This window comes from Canis lupus, chromosome 2 (genome assembly GCF_048164855.1).
Source record: "Canis lupus baileyi chromosome 2, mCanLup2.hap1, whole genome shotgun sequence".
NCBI classification, from domain to species: domain Eukaryota; kingdom Metazoa; phylum Chordata; class Mammalia; order Carnivora; family Canidae; genus Canis; species Canis lupus.
Window position 1 is genome coordinate 89,895,048 of NC_132839.1, and position 20,763 is coordinate 89,915,810.

General features: G+C 39.2%; 1 protein-coding gene across 4 annotated transcripts in view; it reads left to right on the forward strand.

Moving 5' to 3' along the window:
• Window positions 1-20,763, forward strand: part of KCNIP4 (potassium voltage-gated channel interacting protein 4) — a 1,119,488-nt gene that overhangs the window by 596,092 nt on the left and 502,633 nt on the right. The window contains exon 1 of one of the 4 annotated variants that reach the window (XM_072809159.1): window positions 1,158-1,964. The exons of the other annotated variants lie outside the window; for them this stretch is intronic. Within the exon in view, the coding sequence (XP_072665260.1) occupies window positions 1,865-1,964 (100 nt within the window). The 5' untranslated portion in view covers window positions 1,158-1,864. Of the gene's footprint in view, window positions 1-1,157; window positions 1,965-20,763 lie in introns of those variants that run through there. 4 annotated transcript variants of the gene reach the window in all.

The following is a 20,763-nucleotide window of genomic DNA, read 5'->3' on the forward strand; positions in this document are numbered from 1 at the left end:
GACTTGACACACAGAAATGGTAAGGAAAGGATTTTCCAGAGAGATAGTATTTTCAACAAAGCCTGGAGATGGACACACTCGGAGAGTTTGGGAGAAGGAAGCTGAGCTGTCACGTTAGGTGATGTACGGAAGTAGTGACAATGAGGTGCAATTCTCAAGCTGGTCCCAGACTAGAAGGACTAGGATGCTGTTCAAAGGAGCTTGAACTTTATTCAGTAGGCAAATAAAGAGCCATGGAAGGCTTTTGAGTAAGGGAATGATAGGGTGAGGGCTCCATCCTAGGGTGACTACTTTGAATGGAGCATGGAGACACTTGTGAAAGAAAGAAAAGCTAGGAGTGATTCGACACTCACTCTGTTCTAAAAGCATGACTCGCTAATTCTCTCAACAGTACAATGAGAAAAGTGCTATTATCATCATCAGATGAGCACATTAAGGCACAGAGACGTTAAGTAACTTAGCCAAGGTCACACAGCTAGTAAGGGGTCCTATACCTGAATCCAGGGAGTCTGCCTCTGGAGTCCATTCTCTGCACTGTTACACCACATTGCCTCAAAAGCCAGCTAGGAGTTAGGGATGCCTGACCCCATCTACCTTGCTCTGCCTTTGTTGGATCTCTCAGGATTTTTTTCTTGGCCCTCAGTTTGTTCATCTATGAAACAAGAGACTTGGATTGGCTTTTTGAGATGCTTTCTAATTCTTGCTTGTTTGTTTGTTTTTCCCAAATTCTGTATTTTAATGTAGGCCTGAAGTATTTGGGAAGTAAGAGGGGGAGGAGTGAATGCAGTGATTGTGTCGAATAGAGACAGAAACTCCAAAGTTCTGTTTTGGATTTTTTTGTTGCTGTTCTCAAACTTTTACTGGCTCAGAATCTACCTACCTCAGTTAACACACACACACACACACACACACAAGCATTGGAGGTACACATTGAAAAGAACATTTATTTTGGCATCTATCGAACGGCAGTGAGCTGATGCATAAGGTACCTGCTAAACCCTAACATTTACAAATACTCAGAATATTTATTAGCTTGTCCTACGCCTGCTTTGCAGCAGTGTGGCAGATATTACTCAACGGAGAATATTAGTTCACGATGACTCAGACCCAGCCCTCGGAGAGGGCAACTCATTGAGAAGAAAGTAAATCCTGAAGGGCCCCGGGAAGCCTGGCTCCTCTGCGCGCTCACCTAGTCGGGGCAAAACACACGCTGGCTTTGGGTGACCAGTAAGCAGGCTTGGGAAGCAGCCGAACCCAAGCTGTCCCTCGCCTCTGGGCTTCGAGATGCTCCTCTCCTCGGGGTCTGCAGCGGGAGTCCTGCCCTGGCTTAGTTTCCGTTGCCAAGGCAACCGAGCAGCCCAACTAAGCCGGCGGCGGGCGCTGGTCCAGGAGCCGCCGAGCATCAATCCCTCATCACTGCTCCTCGGACTGTCCTGGCGACCTCGGGTCTTCGGGGGATCTGCGCCTTCCTCCTTGCGGGGCTGGCTCTCTGTGCAAGAGTGAGGACCTGGAAGCCGATAATTCCGACGGGCCCGCTTAATCCGGCTGCCACTGCTGGCCTCTTGCTACCCTGGACCTGGACGGGATGGATGCATTGCTCGGATTCACGCCCTTCTCAGCCTCTCCATCTCGGCTCCTTCCCCTTCTCTCTCTCCCTCCCTCTCTCCCTCTTTCCCTCTCTCTCCCTCATCCTCTCTCTCTCTTATCCTCTCTCTCTCTCTCTCTCTCTCCCTCTCTCTCTCTCTCTCCTCCTCCCCTTCTCCTCTGGCAGTAGCCTTCTTAATGTAGTTTAATGGCTTTACAAAGAAAGCCAGGCAGAGGAGCACTTCTCACTGGCTGTGGTCGGACCATGACCTAGCTGACCATGAACTTGGAAGGGCTTGAAATGATAGCAGTTCTGATCGTCATTGTGCTTTTTGTTAAATTATTGGAACAGTTTGGGCTGATTGAAGCAGGTTTAGAAGGTAAGGGAGTGCTTTTTAGTGACTTCTAAAAATTCTCTGTTTTGCAATAAAAATTTCTTCAGCGGATGTGAAAGGCACCTGAAATGAGATCAGAGAAATGTTACTCTGGGGTGGACATGAAGACAGGCAGATCTTTCAGAGTAGGAAAGATGAATAAAATAAACTTTTCTGTAAGTTTCAGTAATGTTTTCAGAGCAGAACATTAAAACTGTGAGAAACACTGAATCAAAATGTGAGAACCAAAACCGAGGAAATTAGAGGTTACTCATTGGTATGTCTGTGATATTGAGAGCGTCTAGTCCATATTGATGTTAGATTTCTTTTAGATCTTATATCCCCTTTTATTGCATCAGCAAATTTTATTCGGGTATGTTGTGAGGTCTATTTGTTTGTTGCTATGCAAATGCATTCGTCACATGGAAATAGCTATACATTTATTATAATTTTTTATGGTTTAAGATGAGAGCCTAAGAATGGCAAGCTTTTTGTAAGGTTGTCTGGAGAAGCATTTATAATATTACCTTTTTACATTTCAAGGTACAGTCTAAGGGGCAGAGTCCCCAGCTCATGACATACTTTAACATAGATTCCAAATGGCCAGTTGTATTTCAAGTGCTACTGTTTACATTCCTCAGGGGCTCATTCTTTTATTCTCCTTAGCAATCATCTTTTTCTTTAAATATATATTTTTTTTCCTGAATTAAATGTTTCTTTGAGAATCTGTGTAAATTTATATTATGATTTTCCTACTGCTCAGAACACATTTGAGAGCATGTTTGCATACAGCTAGTTATTTTTTCTCTAAAGTTGTCAGAGCAATTTTTGAAAAGCATCCCTAGATGTTATGTGACATAGCTATGCTTTGGTATCCGTGTTGTTTCAAATTTTAAACTTGAGTAAAAATGCAAATATGTTATAAATGTATTTACAACCACAACTAATCCAGTCCTCCAGAGAAAGACTACTACATGTGACATGACTGCAATTTCAAATAGCAAACATCAAATTACAGTTAAGTGTGTCACTCTGATGTAGGTTATCAGAAACCTACATTCGTAACTCCTTGTGGGGTAAGGGATGGTGGAGAGCCAGATTTGTTAAAGTAAGTTTGCAGAATGCTCTTTTAGAGCCCTCCGTGATGGAGACGTTTATAGTGCAAAAAAGAAGATAAATTCTAAATCCTGGAAGTGGTAACTGTTCTTTAAAATTGACTTTATCTTGTGCATTGTCATAAAACCAGTACCTTGATCTGGCTTCTCTGTTCACTGGTGTGTTGTTTTACCTGGCAAATGTGACAGGCACCTCCTATTTTAATGGACTGGGGTTTGTTTTGTTTTGTTTTCCCTTTTTTCTCCCCCCCCCCCCGAGTCTGACAGTAACATGGAATAGTGTCAGTGTTTCTAGTCCATGTGGAGGGACTTGTTTTACCTGGTTTATAGACAGTGTGTGGTCATTCCTTAAACTCTTTTGTTGAGGGCTTTTTCTCTCTGGATTTTGGAATCAAATTTACTGTATTATTGGTTTTTGTTTCAGGAACACAAACATTCACTTTTCCAAATGAGACCATGTGTTTCCTTCTGCTAAAAGCTTCTAACCTGTATGAAACTATTTTTTTTTCTCCTTTCCCTTGTTACTTATATTCCAAATTGTACGGATTTGTATGAACAGTTTCTTTCTTGTGTTTTATATTTTGCAATGTCAGCATTTTCCAAGCTAATATTGTACTAATACTACGGAGAGAATGTGTTATCTCATAAACTTCAGTAAAAATGTATATCTGAATTATTTCCAGTATTTTTAGAAAGTGTTTTGAAATGGTAAGATGTTGATAACCACATGAAGGGGAAACTATACTTAATTTGCAAAAGTTGATAGAAACAGAGCAGTAGTGCTTTCCATTTTGAGTTTGTATAAGACTTATCTCCAAACTAAATGTTAGAATCAGAAAACCTTCAAAACAAGATTTAAGTTGGCCACATCTTTTGCTTACTGGAGATATGAAACACATGAATAGGCTGAGTTGTTTTATTTTATTGTATATGGTTTGAATCTACAGAACAGAATGTGCACACTTGAAATAACAGACTAATATTAATGAAAATGATAAACAGTATCATTTAATATCAAAATAGCATATTCATAGGTTTTCTGGAGCTTTCTTAAAAATAAACACTGATACTCATTTCATTCAGATTTATTTTCACCTAGGAATTTCCTTCCTTGCCCACCATTGTACATATGTAAGTTGGGGATAATGATTTCTTTCACTTTTCTTAGTTCTAGCTGTTCATGGGTCCCATTAAGACATTCGAGTATTAAGTAGAAAGATGTGAACCTAAGTTAAAGTCCTGTGAGGATGATTTTGATTTTTTTCTTAAACAATTAAATCTTTTCTTCTAACTTTAAAACTGTTCCACAATGTAGCTATCATTCAGAATAGGAATTTTTTTCTTTTTGTATTATTATATATGCAATATGCATTATGTTCTCAAGGGCATATATAATACTATATTTGCAGGATGTATTTACTATCTTGCTTCAAATATATAGACGGTAAATGTACTTCAAAATAAATTGGTAACATTCAAATCTGAAATATTTGTTTTTTTATTATCTTTGAGTACTTTGAGCTCCCATTCTTTGTAGAAGAACGGGGGTTTAGGTCCTGGATATACTGGGTCCTTCTGTTCCAGTATGTGTGTGATGGCACAAACATGTAACACTACATGTAGGCCCATGGTATATATTTATAAACAAAAAGGGTTGCATTTAGCAACATTACTAGTGACATTATTTAATGTGAGAAAATAAAACAACACATTCTTACCCTTCCTCTGCCACCCTTTTGTTTTCTAACCTTGGATAAGCCACTTTATGTCTTTAGTTGTCGAAAAATGAGAAAACTGGACTTGAATATCACCATGAGACTTTCCATTTCAAAAAAGTTTATGAGTCTATCCAATAATTAAAACATGATCATTTCTATACTACGTATCCTTTCTTATGAAATAGGTATCAATGGCCTACTTTGGAACGGCTATGCAGTGCAGCTGTGAGACTGATCTCTCCTCCTCTTCCAGAGTGGGATAATTCATCATACCTCAAGGAGATTTTCATTGTATTTCAAGAGAATAGAGAAATGTCCTTTCCTGTAGCTCTAGACTTTGACATTTGGGACTGCTATTTTAGGCATCCTTGTGATAGAGTTTCTCAAAATTTATAGGGAGTTCCAATAACAAACACATCATGTTATGATTTATTAACATTTCAGAGGTCAATTGTTTTGGTTTTTTTGGTGTTTGTTTTTTTGTTTGTTTGGTTTTTGTAATTCAGTTAGATTTCCTTTTTTTTTTTTTTTCTTTTTAAACAAAGTAATCTTAATTACCTGGTCAGTATACATACAGATAATAGTTTCCACTCGAGCAAAGTTTTGAGGATATCACACACACAATTCCTGAGTTGTGAATTCATAAGCTCTCTCTTCTTAATGAGGAGTTTAGGAAGCTCCACAGTTATGCTGGTTTGGAATACTCGTAAAACCTCACAACAATAAATTGCCTCCTTTCCAGCTATAAACGTGAAAGTGGTTTTCTGTTAACACATTCCAGGGAGAAATTGAATCAAAATTTTAATGGCAGAGCGATTTCATTATCTCTATATGCAACACTGGGCTGTGAAAATATCTACTTTTCACCCAAATATGTATTAAATCATGCTGAAGTAGTTACTGGATTAAGAAAGAACCATCCTTCTCCCTACTACCAACCTTTGTAAAAGACAAGATTTTACAAAAATGCAATAACGCACGACTTGAAAAAAAATCATTTTTATTGGTAATTGTCTTCAATAAAAAGACAAAAGGAAATCAACTGATAATCTAAGTCCTTTGTCGAATGAATAAGCATTAGAATTTCTTTTGTATTTATTCAGCTCACTTGATTTATCAGGTATCTGTGACACTGTAATGCAAGCTTCCTCAAGAGCCCTACACAAGGTATTAGCCATGTACACAGAGATGGATGTTTGGAACCTAAATTCTTAGTTCTCATGTGCTGTTGACAGAAGTGTGGATGTGTTGGGTCTGTCAATAAATTGGGTCAACTGGAAAGGAGTACTGACTGTGTGTGCGTTTCATGATGTCTAATGGGGATCAAGGGGCTGGAGATGCCTGGAAGGGGGTTATTATTTCCATCTTAAATAGCCTATTTGAAAGTCATAAAGCAGACTCTTTTTTTGAATTCTCCTGGCATTCTGCTTTCCTATATGCAATGGCATGCCAAAGCTGATGGATAGTTGGACGATCAGAAAAGTTTTTCTAAGCTGTAATGCTTAAGAAATACAAACATAATTTATGGAAGTATTATAAAACTGAAACATACTTTTTACACCAATTAGGAATGGAATAAAGGGAATATTTATACCATTTGAATTTCTTTAGGATCTTTTATAGTAATATTTCCTTTATCTCAAGAATATTAATGTCTAAATAGTAACTAAGGAAGAGGACTTAGTATATTCAGATACTTAATATATTCTCACACTTAGAATACAGAGTTATTCACTTGGATTCTAATCACAGCTCTGCCTCATAATAGTCATGTGATTTGGGGCTATTACTTGACTTTATTTTTAAAAATTAAATAATGATAAATAATATAAATATCTAGCTTTATGAAGACTACCTATATATAAGGCAAGTGTTAAATACAGTATAATGTTAGTCTGTGAATTAAAGTGTTCACATAGCATTGTATTCTATAGTACTATCTTATTTAATCTTTACCATGGTCCTCTGAGGTAGGTACTATGATTTTCATCCTAGATGAGAAACCTAGACTTTCAGAAGCTAAGTAATTTGGCTCAAGCTTACTCAACTAGTAAGTCATAAAGGTGGAAGTCAAACTCAGGTCATGAGGCTCTATATCCTATTGCATAATTTCAATTTTCTCAGCATTCCAGCATGATGGCAATGGCAAACAATTTGGTGAAAAGGTGAGGGTGTTAGGTCAAATATCTATCAACTGTTTCTACAACACATTTTGTATGCAGAACACATTTTATATGCAGAACACTTAGTCACTAGCATTGTTTAATAAGCATCCAGGGGTGTCTGGGTGGCTCAGTTGGTTAAGCATCCAGCTCTTGATTTTGGCTCAGGTCATGATCTCAACTGTGAGATTGAGCCCCACGTTGGACTTTGTGCTGGATGTGGAGCCTACTTAAGATTCCTTTTCTCTCTCTCCTTCTGCCTGCCTCCTCGCATGCATGTGTGCTGTATCTTTAAAAGAAGGGGGGGCATAAATATTTATGCTGACATAATGACTATACTAGTCTAACTACAACATAAAGAATATGCTAAAGCCCCTGTCATAAATAAGACAAAATCTTGTAACATAAATGAATCTGCATTAAATTCCAGTCAAACAAATATAGCCTTTATTTGGGCCTTGGGTAAAATTGAGAAAAAAGTAGATATACATGTTTGTTCTCAGACAGAGCCAGCTTCTGATTTGTCTATGGGTAACAGGTGAGACTGCTGGAAAATGATGGGACAGAGAAGAGTTGGTGATTTTGGGGGAAAGGAAGGAATTCAAAATAAGATGCAACTATGTAAAGAAGAGACCTTAAATCCAGGAAGGGGATTATTTATGAAAGGATCTGAGATTAATGGAGGGGATTGATTGGAGCATAGGCAAACAAAGATAAATAAGATGATTTATATTGGAGTAGGGTTTTGGAGGAGGTGCATCCAGCAATGATTTAGAGCATAACACGAGCCTCAATGGGGTTTTAGGCTTGACCGGGATGGTCATCAACAGAAAACACAGTCCAGCCTTTCTCAGCAGATCTAGAGCAGAAGGAACACAGAGCATTCTAGTTATGGGAAACAGAGGGCAAGGGAGGAAGGAAGAAAGCTTACCTTAGTTGAGAGTCCATAGGACAAACAAGGTGAAATGAGGGTTACCTATGCCATGTCCTGGAATGATCATACCAACCAGACCAGATTGCAGGTGTTACTTTTAGTTTGCTGGTGGATAAACCAGAGAATCAGAGAGGCTAATGCTTTGCTCAAAGTCTCAAGGGAATAAGTGAAGGAATCTGGATTAGTTCCAGTATCTTCATAGCGGCACTGTTCCAGATGGTGTTCGCTATGACTACAGAAGATAAATGTTCAAAAATAGGATAAAATGTACACAGATAAATAAAAGCCACCCCTAATATAAAACCTTTCTACAGACTATAAAAACTAAAAAAAAAAAAAGTTCCTTTTTAAAATCTGATTTCTTGTTACTTCTAGTTCTATGTAGAGGCATCTGTGTAAAAACGCAGCCGTAATCATGAACTAAAATAAATAAACAAATAAGGAAGAGGGCAAACAGGGAAAGATACATCTATAGATCACATAATCTAAGGACTCACTTATAGAGGCTTCGTAAAATGGAAAATTCTTCAGAAATTTGCAAGCTCCAAAGCAATCGTTTCATCGATGAAAACATGGAGTCCCAAAGAGATTAAATGACTACCAAGTGACTTGTTTTTGACAGAACTCTTCTCTGCCAAGGAAAAAAAAAATCTCATGGATTACACTCAAAAAATAAATTTCGAACGTGATCTAAGATCCACAAAATATTTACCCAAAATAAGAACAGCTCTCCTAAGTTATTTTGCTAGTGGACCAGTAACTCTACATTTCAAGGATTCTAAGACTTGGTTGATGGTAAGGTGATTTCTAGCATAGTTTTATCATTAGCAATAGGTACTACCACAAAGCACCCTCAAGCTGAGGTATGAACTGAGGTGTTTTCCACCCTGATGATTTGTCTGAATAAGTTAGTGGTAGAGAGTTGTTACTACCTGGCAGCCATTCAATGTCCCAGTAGATGAATTTCTGGAAGGCCCAGGCTTTATACTCAGTAGATACATATATAAATCACAGGGGCAGTTATCCTAATTGTTCCTCCCTCTGATGATTAAAAGCAGGAAGCTAAACTCCTTTATTCATTGCTGGTACCATTCACAGAGGCCTGCCTTGGCCTCTCTGTTTGAAATTCACCCCCACCATCCAGGCTTTCGGATGCAATTATTTGAAAAGCCTTTGAACAGGTCAGGAGACTCATCATCAAAACAAATCTTACTGCTGAAACAGTACCAATTGTGGGTTTCAGTGTTTATGGAGAGATCTTGGAGTATAGATGCTAAGAGCACAGGCTCTGAAGCCAAAATAATTGGATTCAATAATTAAATTCTAGCTCTCATACATATTAGTTGCCTTGAGGTAAGCACCCCAATCTCCCATACTTCAGTTTCTTTATATATTAGGTGGGAATAATCACAGCACCCCCCTCTTCTGTTTGTTGTGGGGATTGACCTAAGTTCGTATTTGTGGGGGCTTAGAACCCTGTCCAGGATGTTTTGTGTGTTTTGCCGTTAAGGTCAGGCACCATCTTTTCTTCCAAAGAAAGGAGGCAACCCCTCAATATCTGAAACTGAAAGCTGAATTCCTTGCTTGCTAAGCAAGCGAGAGCTGTACTTGTAGGATGCAGTTGCTCAGAGTAACACACTGTTGATGTTATACAGGGTTTTAGGCTTTCCAAAGAGCAGTTCTTACTAATAGGAAGTTGTCATTGATTGATTTGGTTGGATTTAAAACTGATTCTGGGGCTACTTGTTACTATAATCAAAAGCCATTCATTTTCTTTCTTGGAGCTACAGCACAGGAACTTTTGATTCTCACAGTAAATCATGTTTAAGATTATTTACGGACCAACTCCTAAGTGTCAGTCACTGTTCTAGACACTGGAGATGCAACTTTCAGCAAAAACATAAAAATTCCTTTCTTTCAAGCTAATCTGTTAAGTGTTGAGATACAAACTATAATTACTACAAAAAAGTATGGAAGACAGCATGCTTATAGTAAGCATTCATTCATTCATTCATTCACTAAACATATATGCCTCTACTTTGCTTCATGCATTGTTCTGGGAATCGTAATGAGCATAAGCCAGGTTTTTGAGGAATTTATGTAGTATTGAGGAAACAAGACAAAAAGATATAGTAGCAAAGGGATACATAATCTGATATCTAATAGAAATAAGCACAAAATATAATATAGGATCAGAAACAAAGGTGTTATTTATAATATACAGTGGTCAGGGGCACCTGGGTGGCTCAGTTGGTTAAGTGTCTGACTTCAGCTCAGGTCATGAACTCAGGGTCTTGGGATCGAGCCCCAAGCAGGACTCCTTACTCAACAGGAAGACTGCTTCTCACTCTCCCTCTCTCCCTTCTCGTGTTCTCTCTCTCTTCTTTCAAATAAACAAATAAAACATTTTTTTCTTTAATAGAGTTATCAGAGAAGACTTTTCTGAGGAACTGACTTTTTTTTTACCAACACTTGAAAGAAATGAGTGTATGAGACCTAGTAGAATCTAGAACAAGAGGATTCCAGGCAAAGACATGACCCGGTACAAAAGCTTTGGCTGGAAGTGTGTTTCTTGTGCTCAAGGAGCATAGTAAGTTTAATGGAACTGAAGCAGAGTGAGCCAGTGAGGGTAGTAGGAGCAGTAGAGGGATGGCCAAGGTCATGACATACCAGGCAATTATAAGAACTTAGAGTTTTATTCTTTTTTATAGTGGGAAGTTACTGAGAGATTAGGGTATATGTGTCTACAAGTCTTCCACATTCAAGCCTCTTTTATAGGCCTTGATATCAATTTCCAGACCATATCTGCCTACCCCAAACTCAGCATGGGGTAGACAGAAACCCCTTTGCCCTCCCTCAGACACCTGCCAAGACACTGATTTGTTGTTACCTTTTGTTGGCACTCTCATACCTGGAAATACTGCCTGTACTTCTCATGAATGATCTTTCACACATGCTCAGCCTAAAATATCCATCCCTCCTTGTGAAGTTAGATTTTGCCTTCTACCAGCCACCTGGGGCAAGTGAGCAAATATCTTCATTTCTCCTCATCAGGCTGCTTCAAGATCCTGGGACATAGAGCTCACTCTTAATTGCATCTACAGGACCATTGTAAATTGTCTTAATAAGACTTTACTAGAAAAGACATTTTGAACAATTCAAATAATATTCCTTAAGTACCTGCCACAGTGGGAGTATTATGACAGTGAAGGCAAAAAGGCAAATTTCACAAAAAAAGGAAAGTCGTGTTTTCCCTTAAGTAACTCCTCCTCCCCCCATATTAGCTTCAAAGATAAATATTCAAACTCACATATCCCACATTGAGATGAGGATAATATATTTATATCCCAGATCATTGTACTGCTAATATTTCGGGGAGAACTAGCAAGAACCATAAGGACTGTAGTCCAACCTCCTCATTTTATGAGTAAATTGAGGCCCAGGAAGGTTAATTGACTTGTTGGAAATGACAAAACTAATTGGTAGCCTTAGATACCATAATAAGTGCATCATCTGTGATAGACTGGTAAATCACATTCTGGGAGAAGAGCTAATGGTATCCAATTTTTATAAAACCCAGTAAGAATAATCTTACCAGCCACAATTATAAGAATTCTGGGTCTTTATTTACTTAAGAATATATTATGAAAATTTCTCATTGCATTGCTATTTTCTAGTTTTATTGGGTTATGCCCAGGAAGATGGGGGACTTTGCCAGTGCACAGTTAGAAACAAGGCTCTGGACAAAACTGATGAGGCATGCCAAAATGTGATATATGATGGTGAGGACACAGGGTTAAATCCCAAGTGCCTGGTGCTCAGGCATTCAGGAAGCCATCAAAGGAACATTAAAGTGGGGCCTCAGGTAAAGAAGTCCCAGATCAAGAAGCAAGAAGATGGTATCAGTTGCTAAGAATACCAGTGACACCTCAATGAGTACTTTATTGAACGTAGGCCAGACACTATGGCCAGCATTTTGTATGCATTATTCATGTTGACAATAATTTTTTATGAACCAGTTATATAACTGAAGATTTAACAAATAAAGTATTTGCTCCAGAAACTTTATTTTATTTTTTTAAAGATTTTATTTATTTATTCATGAGAGACACACACAGAGAGAGGCAGAAACACAGGCAGAGGGAGAAGCAGGCTCCATGCAGGGAGCCCGATGCGGGACTCAATCCCAGGACCCTGGAGTCACGCCCTGAGTGAAAGGCAGATGCTCAACCACTGAACCACCCAGGCACCCCTGTTCCAGAAATTTTAATCACCTGTCTATAATCTAGAAGTGGTCTGCCTAGGATTCAAATCCATGCTGTCAGGGCACCTGGGTGACTCAGTGGGTTAAGCATCTGCCTCTAGCTCAGGTCATGATCCTGGGGTCCTGTGATAGAGCCCTGTGTTGGGGTCCCTGCTCAGTGGGGAGTCTGCTTCTCCCTCTGCCCTTCCCCCTGCATGTACATGCTCTCTCTCTCTCTCTCTCTCTCTCTCTCTCTTATAAATGAATAAAATCTTCAAAAAAAAAGAATCCACACTGTCATGTACTTGCCTCTTAGATAGCGCTAGGTCATAGTCAAAGACAGAATTATCTTGGGATAAGTGAAGCTTAAGCTACGAGTCTCCCAAGTGTGTGGTCTCCTTCCCATTCATATTTCAAGTGAATATTAACTCTCATGCCAAACTTTGTATATGTGATGTTTTTAATCTTTCCTGATAGATTTTCCTCCTTCAAATTATATAAGATTTAGGCCCCTCAATGCCAAGAACTGCCCCTATTGTGAGCTTAGAAGGTCCTACCTTTCTTGCCATGATTAAAGGTCATGGCTAGGGACACAGAAAGCAAGATCCATCCTCAAAGACAGGACAGTGGATATGAAGTTCCCATTAGGGTTTCTCATGTCTTTCATGTCTCATGTCTCATGTCCAGGGCTATCAGATCCATGACTGACTGGCTGAGTGAAGGTGAGATCATTTGGCAGCATGAGGTTTCCAGGTCTTGCTGGTTGTAAGGGGAATGCAGTTCTATTCCCCCACAGAACTGACTCAGAAACTAGTTGGGCTTAGCTTTGCAGGAGGGTTTCACAGGCCAACTGGCAGAATGGTTGAGTGGAAAGAGCATGGACTTTTCCATCAGACAGATGTGGATTTGAGTCCTACCTCCTTCACTTACTGGTTGACCTTGGGCAACTTATTTGATCTGTTTGAGCCTCGGTTTCTTTTTTTTTTTTTTTTCTTTCTTTTTTTTTTTATTATTATTATTATTTTTTTTTATTGGTGTTCAATTTACTAACATACAGAATAACACCCAGTGCCCGTCACCCATTCACTCCCACCCCCCGCCCTTCTCCCCTTCCACCACCCCTAGTTCGTTTCCCAGAGTTAGCAGTCTTTACGTTCTGTCTCCCTTTCTGATATTTCCCACACATTTCTTCTCCCTTCCCTTATTTTCCCTTTCACTATTATTTATATTCCCCAAATGAATGAGAACATATAATGTTTGTCCTTCTCCGACTGACTTACTTCACTCAGCATAATACCCTCCAGTTCCATCCACGTTGAAGCAAATGGTTATTTATCATTTATTTCTTTTTTTTTAATCTTTTACTTCATATGAGTATCTAGATATGTGCTACAGATTTAGAGTGATACGCTTAAAAAATCTTTGTGCTTGCACTTGTCCTCCTCTTCATTTAGGGGAGATAGACTCTTTCCTATTCATAAGCATCCATCCATCCATCCATCCATCCATCCATTCAAACTGTATTTACTAAGTTCCTACTGGATGCTGTTCTAGGGACTGGGCATCCAACAGGGACATAAACAGAGATCCCTGCTTTGACAGAGGAGTTGGCCTTGGCTGCAGCAGAGATTCTCCTTCCCTGTATTATGTGTTGGGAAAGGCAGAGAATATTGGTGTCGACGTGCATACATTCATAATGGGACGTTGAGAGACGCTGTGGCTGCTTTCTCCTGTTAATATGAAATGAGGTGAAGTGAAAACCATTTGTGGGGTGGCAAGTAATGAATGTTTTAAGGAGACAGAAAGTACAGTCTTTTCAGTGCCTGAGGAAGTGAATTTACTGAGCAAATGTAAGAAGATTGCCGGGCAGTACTTAATGCCCATTTGAGGTCCATGGTCATAATTTTAAAAGAAGACGCTCCCTGACTTGGATGAAGTAAGCACTTTCATGGGTACGTTGCTATAAGATCATTCTTTCCAGATATGTTCAAAGAGGAGGAGGGTAGCAGATGGGAGAATGGGAAAAATAGAAAGGAAATTAGCAGGAATATGCTTAAGACGACCTCCAAATATATAAAAACAGATATAGAGGCTGCAGAAGACCTGGGAATTGTGTCCTCTGATTGTAGGGTGAGGCAGAGGCCAGTGACTGAAAAATCTCATTTCTCAGTTGCATGGTTATAAATCAAAATAATTAGTAAAATTCTTTGGGATAAGGATCCAACAAAATGTTTACAAATACTGGCATATCTGTTATGGTAAAAATGTTCGAGAAAATGTTCTCAGATGTCTCTTCAAACAGCTGCTGAATTCCTTAAAGTCATGTACTGTGTCTTCATCAATGAAGTAAAATTCAAATACACAGTGGGGGACTTTCTGCTTAAACCTTAAATAAAGGTTTATCCATTAGATGGTTCTTTTTAGATGTTTTTAATGATGATGAACTTGTACTCTTGTTGTTGTTTCTGCAACTTTTAGCCACCAGCCTCTTACTAGCTTTTTTAGACAATTCAGTATCTATTAGCCCCAGATCTGATGGCTTCAAAAATTTGTGTTCGGTGTCTGTCCAAACCCACGAGGTATGTAACTTTGTATGTTCATATACACACACACACTTGTGCACAAATGTATTTGTGTCAACATATATTAGACTTGTGAGTGCATATACCTACATATTCACACACACTCACACACTCACAGAACGTACATCATGAAGTTTGTTAGTTAATAGAAAAAGCCATGGAGCTCATGAAAGAAATGGATCCTTGATTCTTTTGAACCAAGGCCTGTGAAAGTTCCCTAGGAGATAGATTTCCATTTAAGCACGTGTGTAAGTACAAGGGCGATGAGGGGTACGGTGGGAAAGAGCAGTAGAGGGAGAAATGCAACCTGAATGTAGCTGAAGCGGAGCCTGCATACCTTTGCAATGAAAGAGCCCTGACTGCAATCCCTGCTCTAACTAGCTGTGTGATCCTAAGCAGGTTATCTACCCTTCGTAATCCTCTATTTCTTCTATAAAATCCTCCCCTGGATCTCACTCACAGACTATTGCCTGAAACAAACATGTATTATTAGTCATAAAGTACCTAGAATGACTAACTCTGGTCCCCCGTAAGTGCCCAGGTGTGTGTTCTCACCTTGCTCGGTTCTTGGTCACCAGGACATTGTGACCTCCTTGAGTCTGGGAAGGCCCTGTCTCTGGTTTCTTGCTGCCTGTTCTGGATCCCAACCTGCTGTCCTTCCAAAGCTTGGGTTCCTCCCTCACCTGCTCAGCGGCATCTCCCTTGGCCATGCTTCCATCCTGGATTTATTCAGGTTGGGCAAGAGCCTCACTTCATGTGCATGTTAGTAAATTCCCCCATTTACCCGGCATATGTCCCGTGAGACTGGTAAATACCATTGTGTTGAAAAGTGGTCCGGGATATATTTTGTAAGTTAAGAGAACAGGTTTCAAAACAGGATGCAAAATAATGATCTCATTTTAAAAGATATACAGAGGGTGGAGGGAGAAGGAACACGGGGCATTTTTCATTTTTCCTTTGAAGTTGTACACTTTTGACATGTTTTTATATAATTTTAGAGGTTCCTTTTAAAAGGAAAATATCGATATGAAATGCACATTATTTGTTTTTCCAATAGGAGAAACACAGTGCCCTTTGGAGCATAGTCATTTATCAATTTAAGATGAAAAACTTTTTTTTTTTTTTGGATCCAGAAACATATTTAAAATTGAAGAGTTCTATGTTTGTTTTATCTTTAAAAAATAAGATAACTCAGAAGAAACATCTTGGAACTAAGGACAGATTTTCATACCTTGAAGTCATTTTTCAACCTCAGTGGTTGGTAAAGAGCTGTCTCTATAAATATTCCTATGTCGAGGGAAGTTATCAAGAGGCGAGGATATTGATATTTTGCCTAAGAGCCTCACTTACCTAAAAGACGAGCTCATTTTCTGCACCTTTTACGAGGAACTGTAGTTTTATGATTCTTAGGAATAAACCAGTTCAATCTATTGATGTGTTTTGCTTCATTTCCTCTGGAAGGGGAAATTGAACTGGGTGTGTGGTATGTGGATCGGGTGGGGTGGGACGGAGGGTGCGGGGGGGTGCGGGGGGCTGTGGTTGCTGCTGCTCCGCCGAGCTCTGCTTCCCTCACTTCTGAGCTCTGTGACTTGCACAGCGGCTTGCTTGCCTCTCGGTGGGCACCATACATGCGAAGGCCTGGGTGCGAATTATTTAATATGGGAAACAGATTCAAGAGAAGGAGTGACAGAAAGAAGTTTAATGAAGTACAGGGAGGTATTTAAAACCCATTCTAAATAAATAAATAAATAAATAAATAAATAAATAAATAAATAAATAAAATAAATCAATAAATCCCATTCAAAGATTCCATTATGTGGTTCCCAAGCAGGGAATTCTAAGTACTTCTCACAATTTTTTTTTTTTTTGCTTCTTTCAAAAATACTTTATAAAATTTGGCCATGGGGATGATGTGTATAATTTTCCTTTTACATTACTAGATTTTGTTTTTCTTGAATAATGAATGTGAAGACAACTAGATTGACCTTGATTCAAATCGGTGCAATTTGAGGCTCTAGGCTATAATCTGGGAATACAAGGTAAGGTATGGCCAGCCCTTTGGCAGAATGTTAGTCCAGGAAGGATCCCTCCAGAATGCTGGTCCTGTGGAAAGAACACAGCATTGGTTGCAGTCTGTCCGTCCTTCCTCCCTTCCTCCCTTCCTCCCTTCCTCCTTCCTCCTTCCTTCCTTCCTTTTTCTCTCTCTCCTTCCTCCCTCCTTCCCTCCCTTCCATCCTTCCCTCCTTCCTTCAGTCTTGTTTTCATCCAGACTCAGCCAGTACTAGTTATCTACTAGTTACTTCTCCTCTCCAACAAGTGGAGATCAGACCAACCTCAGTGCATTGGTGTGAAGAATAATGAGCTGCTGTATGCACGGGATCAAGTGCAGTAGCCACTGAGAGGGGCCACTCGACCCATACTTGTTACCCCTTCTATCACAGGCCCCTGACAGTGTGAGGAGAGTGTACCTCGGAGTCTGATGGCCTGACTTTGAACCTCAGTCCAGACACCTACCCACTTTGGAATCCTGGGCACACCACTTATCCTTTCTGTGCCTCAGTTTCCTCATCAGTGAAAAGGAGATAATAGTAGTACTCATATGGTGAAAATAAGTGAGTCGATATATGTAAAGCACCCGAAGTGCCTGGCTCAAGCATTGTATAAGCATTTGCTCTTACTGTATTGAATAACTGTCAATTCTTTTTCAAAATCGAGTCTAAGTCCATTTTTCTTTTCTTTTTTTTTTTTTTTTAAATAGTGGTAGTGGCTTCTATTGTACCTTAAATTTCTTTCATTTTCCATTGTTTTTTTGTGTGTTTTGCTCATAGCCTAAGCACACATCTGTGCATCATTAAACCTTCACAGAAGAGGAAAAAAGCAAAAGGGCTGGTTACAGGTTCAGTTAACACCTTGTGGGGCAGCTGTGCTGTGAGCCGGTGCTGAGCCCAAGCTCCCGCCTGAGCTAGTGACCATGTAGCAGTACACACGCTCTGGGAACAAGCAAGACCTCGTGAGGGGCTGTGTATGAGTCAACCCATTCCTGCCACTGGTGGAGCAAACCCAGCCTGTGGTAGCAAGCATCTTTCTGCCCACCACAGACCCAAATATCTGTCTTCAGGCAGAGTTTTTAATGAATGTTTATATTCCTTGCAGCAGTACTTAGTAGATACTCAGCAAGTGGCTATGAATAAGGAAGTGAGACAAATGACTATAAAATGTTACTTATGCATTACTAAATCAAATTTTATAGTTTTTTGGGATGCCTGGATAGCTCAGCAGTTGAGCATCTGCCTTCGGCTCAAGGCGTGACCCCAGGGTCCCGGGATTGAGTCCCACATCAGGCTCCCTGCAGGGAGCCTGCTTCTCCCTCTGCCTGTGTCTCTGCCTCTCTCTCTGTCTCTCATGAATAAATAAATAAAGTCTTTTTTTAAAAATTCAGTTATTTAAATTCTAAAACATTTTAGTATATTATATATATGATTAATATATAATTTCATGTTGTAAACATAATTTCTAGTAACAAAGGAGTAGAAGACAGTGATGTGGAGGGAAGACATTTAAAGGGAAGTACAGTAGTAAAAGTCCTTATTAGGCTAAAGAAAGCTTCCAAAGGCAGCTAGACTCCTTTGCAAAATCGTTCTTTTTTTTTTTTTTTTTTTTCCAAAATAGTTCTAAAGCAGGGTGACAAGCAGTATAGAGTCAGTAGAAAACCATTTGGTACCAAGCTCTGACACACATTTGCTTGGGCAAGTCACTAGTAGGACTTCTGAGAAATAAAATAACTTCCCTCTGCCCCAGGTTTCTCATCTGTCACGTGGAGAAAATAATGTTTGTCTCAGAAGGTTGTTATGATGTTTACATGAATCAATACATACCAGGCACTGCTGCCTGGTCTTATATAACTCTATTATGTAATTTTATTCTTATTTTACTATTAATAGTAAAATAATAGTAATAATAGTAATAGTAATAATAATAGTATATATAATAATTATATAATTAATAATAATAATAATTACCATTATAATAACTAGTAATATTACTATATGTAATATTTTTATTTTACTATTATAATACTCATCAGATGCTACTAATTAGCATCAGATGCTAATAAGACATGCGGAATTTTGCTTAGCGCCTGTTTATTTTCATGTATTTGTAAGCACATTCCAATGGGAATATAAGTCGTGTTTTTAGTTGTTCTTTTAATGGTATTATCTTGATTCATATAAATGGTACTTTCTTTCCTTCTCACCCAAGTTAATGCAAGTTCATAAAATTTGTGGCCGTGCAGAAGTCTGTGGAATAAAAGCTTAAGCCGTGTGGGTCTCCATTCTCTCTTCTCCTGTAGAGTACCCCTGGAGTCACAATAGTTTTCTAAAGTATTTTCACGAGAGTTTGAAGGTCAGGCTGGAAAAGGCCTCTAAGGCCGTGGAATTTTAGAAACACTGACCTGTAGGTCCCGGGTGGAGACGTAGAATAGTTGGATGAATTAAAAGCGTTGGAAAGTCTCATAAACAAACCGGCCTTGCTAAACTCAACGATGCTTGCCTCCCATTGGCTCCAACAGGACACACTTGGGAAATGTTGTATTAAGCTATAGGCAGCATGAAAGAGAGGCGAGCACATGAGCTGGGTCAGAAGGGTCTGGATTCGGATCTAGCTCTGTCCTTTAGTGAATTGTATTAATTCTTTTTACTTTTTTTTTAAAATTTTAATGTAATTCAGTTTTCTTGTCAGCAAAGTAAGGATAATATTATCACCAAAGATTCATCGTAAAAATTAAATAACAGCTGAAAAGCACAAGCCTATTTCACCAGTGTTACCTCACTTCCCTTCTCTCCAATGAATGGAAAGAAATAATGCAGAGCAGTTTCTGACAGACATCAGGAATCCCTGGGGAAGTGTTTTGCAAATGGCTCATTGAAGAGAAATGTTTCTGGCTATGGTTTGAAATAGGATAGAAGATGCCTACGAGATGCCCTTTTCAGAGAAAATACTTCCAGGGACTTGGTCTCCGCCTCATGCGTCCTTTACCCCAAAGCAATACACCTTATTTCCCCATTTTGTCACTTCCGTGGCTCCCGATGCAGCCAGTTTTGGTGCCATTTATCAGATAATCTGCTCAGGCCCTGCTAATTCTCACCCACTCAACCAATGGCTATGTCGCTGTAACAGGGCACGGTGGCCTTATCCCATGCAGGCATCCGGGGTAGCATTTTATTTTTTTGCATGAAATGCATACACGATAAAACATTCTGTTTACTCCAAATGTTCTGAACTCTTGCCTACTTATTCTCCAGTGGAGAGCTCTGAGCCTGGCTTTCAAAATAGGCAAAATAAGAGAGATAAGGGGGAAAGAGAGGTATGCAAGATAAGTGGCAGACACAGAAATCCCTTTGAATACCTGCATTTAAATGGAAAGGATGCTGAACTGGGGGAAGGACAGGAATGGATGAACATAGGCTCCAGGGGCTCAGACGAGCGATTTCCATTTAGAGTTTGTCATTCCTTATAAACAGTGCTTCGTATTCTTGCAATAAGTCATGCATTGTTGGAATGAAGCCAGTTCTTTTGCGCAATGCTGGAGAGCCAGCATTATGTCATGCGTTGGTTTTGTTTGTTTGTTGTTTAGATTGTAGCTTCTCTCATCAAATTTCACTTGCCTTTGTGATTTCACTTCTGATTCGAAAAATTTAAAAATACGTAGTAATTTCTCTGAAATTCAGACCGGCTCGCTTGGAATGCGCAGTGATTGGGGCAGTGTCTGAACCGAGCTCCTGGGCAAATCTCTATTCACAGAGAGTTTTAGTCTAAAGAAGATTCGGAGTGGGGAATATTTAAAATGCTGGAAGAAGTCAGCTGTTTTCAAGCAACATTCAAGTTCCTCAGACGCTATTTAAATAATGCATGTAATTAAAAATTATTTTTATCTATTCATTAAAAGCAAGATTAAAGGAGGGTATCAAATAGGCTTGACTTTGTTATCCTTGTCTGGATTAATATTTAATTTAAAATAGATGCTAATGGATCGACCTAGGCCCTCACAGG